Source organism: Triticum dicoccoides, chromosome 7A, assembly GCF_002162155.2.
Source record: "Triticum dicoccoides isolate Atlit2015 ecotype Zavitan chromosome 7A, WEW_v2.0, whole genome shotgun sequence".
Taxonomy (NCBI): Eukaryota; Viridiplantae; Streptophyta; class Magnoliopsida; order Poales; family Poaceae; genus Triticum; species Triticum dicoccoides.
The window spans coordinates 6,176,857-6,182,570 of NC_041392.1; the positions used below are offsets into that span (position 1 = coordinate 6,176,857).

Genomic DNA, 5,714 nt, shown 5'->3' on the forward strand with positions numbered 1-5,714 from the left:
CTACATTCAGTAAAGTAAAAAATAATGAATATACATTGAACCTCTGGCTTAGGTGGTCAGAAAACACATAAACACAATTATGTATCATGCGCCCATGGTGTATGCACCCGAATGCATGTACCTTATAACCGAAAGTAAAAAAAACTACAACGAGTGGCCTGGCAAGATAAAAAAATGTGTTGGGAGAAAATAAAATAATGAAATATCTGCCTACCAAACAAGAATGTAAAAGAATTGTGCATTTGTTTGAATGGAAAAAAAAAAGAGGAAAAGAGAAAACAAGACTTGTGCTAGGTTGGGTTGGGGTTGGATACTTGGAGTGTTGGACAGTGCAACCACCCTCACGCGCCCAGCACGTGCCCCCACCCGGACCCCAAAATTCCCCAATCCGCCCAGCGGCCCCGGTCTCCGCAGCTTCTCCGTACCCGCACCGCCAAATCCTCCTCGAATTCCGCCGATCCGGTCGCCCCCTCGTCGGAACCGCCCGCCCCGCGCACCTACGATCCCCGCCGCCGGTGGTCGCTCGCGAGGCGAGTCCAGGCGAGTCGGCGGTCCGTCACCCGCCCCCGCGCCGTCGCCGGCTCTACCAAGGTAATCTCCTCGCTCCGTACGGGCCTAATTCGTACAGATCGATGGGTAGTTTCACTGAATTAGCGGGGAATTTCATCGGAATCTTGCCGTCTTCGTTCCAGATTTCCGTTTTCCACGCCAGATTCTCTGTGGACCGTGGAAAGGCGCGGTTTCGCCGCTGATCTGCTCGCCTGTCTGGCCGATCTGATGGGCTTAGATGCCGTATCGTGTGGCAATTAGATTGTTTTGTTCCTGCCCCGGATCAACATGGTTTGAACTCCACGGGTGCCAATTGCCTGATCAACTTCGGCTTCTAACCGTCAATCTAGAGGACTTTGGGTTGATCTGTTGTTAAGGAATGATGATGATACGTATGTTCCTGTATATTGATATGCAATTAGACAGCATGAAAAGCTTATGATGCCGTTTGCACGACAAATCGGTGTGCTACCGTGGAGCTTTCGTTCTGATCTAATCGGTGCCACTAGATTCACAAACGGGCAACGTTTGTAAACTTGTAGGGAGAGTCCAGCATTTGCCACGGTAGCCATGAGCCATTTTCAGGAGTTTTCCATAGGGATGCAAGTGGCTCGCTGCATATCCTGCATCCTCATACTACACATTAGTGTGTTGGTTTTTGCGGCCGTTAGCGCACTAATAGGAGTGTTTTGTGGGCCAAGCACACTTGCATCCCCAGTTTTCCACTTTGGACTAGTTTGCACTTATAACTTGTGTTGTAGCAAATGCAGAATTTTGCTGTTAATTGCACAGAAAGGCCACTTTGTTCAGTGCTGTTCACTTTGCCGCTAAGTTTGGCCGTTTACTAGTGGATCAGATTATCTTTATTACTGTATGCCACGTTTTTAATTGGATGAGACCGGACTGCAAAATACTCTGTATAGTTATGTTATGTCTGCTATTGAACTATACGATGCTTTGATCTTTCTGAGTTATTTTCTGCAAAATGGATCATCATCCATGTTTTTACTATAAGTTTACTTGATTTACTTATATATTCCTTGGATTACCGAGAAGGGAATATGTCTTGCGTGCATTGAATCTTCGTTTCTAACCTGAACTTTCTTCTTTTCTCGATACAGGAGAAGATCCTTATGAGTTGGTTGGCTGTGAATTCATATAAATTCTGGTACTGTGAAAATGGGTCAAAAGGTGGCAGGAAGTTCGTGACGAGATTAACCATAGACGATTGAGGCCTGAGTGGATTTAGGTATTCTGTTGTGACAGCTTAAGTGGCTCTTCAACTTGAAGACGTTGCTGTTGCCTTAGGATATGCTCTTTTCAGCGAGGAGTACAGCCACACACTCTTAGATTGTAATTTTTCTTAATTGGATTAGTACAGGAAGATCAGATACAGTGAAAAGGGAGCGCAGTCGTGATGGACAGAGCTGGCGGTAACCAAGCAGGCCAAGTGTCGAAGAAAGGAAAGAAGAAGCACGCGAAAGACGAGTCAGACCGGCAGAAGCAGGCTGAGAAGAAGAGGCGCCGGCTGGAGAAAGCGCTCGCAAACTCTGCTGCCATCATCTCGGAGCTGGAGAAGAAGCGGCAGCAGAAACAGGAGGAGCAGAGGAGGCTGGACGATGAAGGGGCCGCGATAGCCGAGGCGGTGGCCCTTCATGTCCTCATAGGCGAAGACTGCGATGAACCCCGTCAGCTGAGGTGGAACGGCCATAGAGGCCGCGGCCATCGGGACGATTTCGTGGACCACGAACCGGCTCTAGGCGCGCAAGGAGCAGGAGCAGATACCTATCCATATGGAAGCCGGTCGCCGCTGGCACGGGCCTCTCGTTCCCACATGCCCCAGTGGAGGCTCACCGACTGTGGCATGTCCGGGCCGTTCTCGTTCTCATCGTGGGAGCGAATGGGCGATTTTGAGGGGCTATACTGCAAAGGGACACCCTGCCAGACAGACCAAGACACTTACTGCAATGGCCTGGTAGCAGCAACCCAGGCCGCCTCTCCATTCGGATACGGTTCGGAGGATCCATTCCCTGCCCATGGAACGGAGGGGGCTTCCTCCATCAACATCATGCTGGGCGGTGGCACCAGCAACAGCCTGAACATCTACAGAAGACAATTCTAGATCATAGTTACTTTCTTTTTACACCAAAGGTCGATCTTTTCATTTGCTGTGATACTTAGCTTTGCGTCGAGAAACCGAAAGTGGATATAGGGAATATAGGAGAGCCGTCTTACTGTCGAGTCGAAGAAGCGGTGTGTATTTGGCGTCAGTTACAGACAGTGGGTTTTTGTGATGAATTATTAAATATATGTTTTTGCTTTTACCAGAGGCTGCTTGATGTGTATGTGTAGGTCAATTTGTTGTTGCATGCTCCAGTCCCAGTGTGTTTGCACCGGATGGAGATGAGATTTGGTTGTGGTAGTGCAGGTCGGTCACAAGTTGTTCTGCGTTTGGCTGGTCGCCACCTCAGTGTGGTGGTATTATTATTGTTGTTCTTTTTGCAGTGTGAGATCTGAATGGTGTGAGTGTGTGTGTGTGGTACCAGTTGATCTCTTTTTGCCCACCTTTTCTGTGGATTAGCCCATTGTGGATTGGATGGGGTCTCCCCAAACTTGGCACCACCATTGCTGTCATGAGCATGCATGCATGAAAAGTAAGTTGTGTCACGCGTGTGTAGGACGAGCTGGAGTTGCATGCCTGTTATATTCTCACTGAAGCATTAGAAGTAGGCCATCCATGTGTTTGCCATTGCTGAATTTTGTTCGATTTTCTGAATTTTGTGTTGATTTGGAGAAGTGATCTCCTTGTCTGCTCGATGTTCCAAATTTTGTTTGTTTTGGTTCTGTTGTACGCTTGTGCTGTTAATGTGTAAGTGCAAGTTATGTTTTTGCTGCGTACTCCCTCCGAATTTGAACTAAAACCATGACATTTATTTTGTATCGGAGGGAGTACTGCATTGTGCACTATAATGTTTTTTTTTGAGAGCATGCAAATTGCATGTCTTGGCATTATAAAAGGCCGAGGGTAAATTGCAAGAAAGACTGACAAGCTCCCACCGTAACCCGGTGACAAGCAAATCCACTCCAACTTGAACCTCATAATTTTTTTCTCGGGAACCAACATAGCTCCGTCGTTGCTTGAGCGCCTAAAAGAGTTTGCAAGTGAGTGGCTGGACTCGGACAACCCTGAGAAAGCCATTTTCTTTGACTCACTTGTGATGGCGTACATAGTGTCCTTGAATCATAATCGAGAACGGCGGCGACCACCAAAGGAACGCAAAATACAACAAACAAGCCATGTCTCCGCAAACAATGCTTCCAACAAAGGGACGATGTTGAGGACGCCGCCATCGACGATCCAGAACCGAAGCTAGGCTTTCACCCTGAGATAACAAACCATGTGAGTGAGAGCGAGGTGTCGACCCAGCACATTGACACCTCCAAGAAGGGAACAATACCCCTGGGCATCGTCGCCGGTAGCACCGTCTGGAGACGCGCCGGACTTTCATCCATATCATCACATACCTACATCCCTGCCCACCGGAAAGGGCAACACCGCTAATGTTTGTTCATTTTGATGTCGTCGCCGGCGCACCACCACGTTGTTGAAGCCACGTTGACATGTCCCTCCAGTACCACCAACACGTCGATCCGAGCTACCTGCACCATCACAACGCCCATCATCCGCCGAGCCTCAGCGACACCACGTCAGCAACGGCGTGTTCCTCCAACCAACCCAGATCCAGATAGGGTGGATCGAGAGCTCCCAGCCGCTGCTGTAGTCAATGGAGGAGCCAGGAATTTCCCCCTTGGTATTCATTTGTGCAATGCAATAGTAATATGACAACAAATATACAATAAGTTAGCAACAATATATCAACAGATCGGCAATTCTTTGGTATTTCGTAGAATGCCCAGGAAGGCCCTTGGCGCCGCCACTGGGTGCAGTCGAGGGCTAGCCATTGGGCAGAGCTTGTCCCACCACCACCGCCACTGGGTGCAGTCGAGGGCTAGCCATTGGGCAGAGCTTGTCCCACCACCACCGCCACTGGGTGCAGTCGAGGGCTAGCCATTGGGCAGAGCTTGTCCCACCACCACCGCCACTGAGCAGCGTCGCCAAGACCGCCTCATCGTCGTCATAGAGAAGGAAGCCACATCCAGGAAGGTCTCGCTGCCGCCGTCACTGTCCAGGCTTCGCCTGATAGAGACCCTCGACTGCAGAAGGTGGGGGTTAGGGTTCCTTTGTGTTGCCACAGCAGGTTGGGGCGCGTGGTCGGTTTTCACTGACTGATCTCGATTTTTTGATTGACTGACACGGTGATGTACGGTTAAGTATACTTTCATCTAGAGAATCGGCAAAAGGGTTGGATTAAACTCAATCTATAGGGTGGGAAAATAAACACGTGATAGTTGGATTATATCAATAAAAAAATGTGCGCTGGTTGTGTTTGAAGGGAGCCCTCGGCAGAGTCCCTATCGTTGATAGGATGGGCAGTGGGCAGGTGCCGATGTCGGCGATGGCATTGTGCTAGATAATTGGAAAAGTCTTTTTTAAACCCTGAATTGGTAGATATCCGGCGAAATGAACCCCAACGTCCAAATCCCTATCGATTGCACCCTAATCTATTCGATCCCGGTCCAAATCAAACCTTGGGGTATTGTGCCAAACGAGGATTGTGACGTGGCAAGGCATGGGCTGGATTAGTTGGCGCGCGAGATAGAAATATGGCCCACTGAGGCCGGCCCATTCGGCGGCCCAGGAGAAAGAGTACCCATATGTCAACCCTGCCAACAGGGCCCATGGGCAGTTCACCTCGAGCACTCCGTGCCCTCCTGCCTTCCACCTCTCTCCCGCGACAACAATGGCGACTGATACGTCTCCAACATATCTATAATTTTTGATTGTTTCATGCTATATTATATTCTCTTTTGGACATTATTGGGCTTTATTATACGCTTTTATATTATTTTTGGGACTAACCTATTAACTGGAGGCCCAGCCCAGAATTGTTGTTTTTTGCCTATTTTAGGGTTTCGCAGAAAAATAATATCAAACGGAGTCCAAACGGAATGAAACCTTCGGGAACGTGATTTTTGGAACGAACATGATCCAGAGGACTTGGACCCTACGTCAAGACATCAACCAGGAGGCCACGAGGTAGGGG

General features: G+C 48.9%; 1 protein-coding gene across 3 annotated transcripts; it reads left to right on the top strand.

Moving 5' to 3' along the window:
* The first annotated feature begins 351 nt into the window (after positions 1 to 351).
* Positions 352 to 2,876, top strand: LOC119329700. Of its 3 annotated transcripts, none has more exons than XM_037602773.1 (3): positions 352 to 591; positions 1,671 to 1,798; positions 1,926 to 2,876. In XM_037602773.1, exon 3 carries the CDS (start codon positions 1,967 to 1,969, stop codon positions 2,669 to 2,671), a length of 705 nt encoding a protein of 234 aa, XP_037458670.1. In that variant the 5' UTR covers positions 352 to 591; positions 1,671 to 1,798; positions 1,926 to 1,966; the 3' UTR covers positions 2,672 to 2,876. The 3 variants fall into 3 exon arrangements, with proteins under 3 accessions (XP_037458670.1, XP_037458669.1, XP_037458668.1); XM_037602772.1 differs by having other exon boundaries at positions 1,931 to 2,876; XM_037602771.1 differs by having other exon boundaries at positions 1,671 to 2,876.
* The last annotated feature ends 2,838 nt before the right edge of the window (positions 2,877 to 5,714 follow it).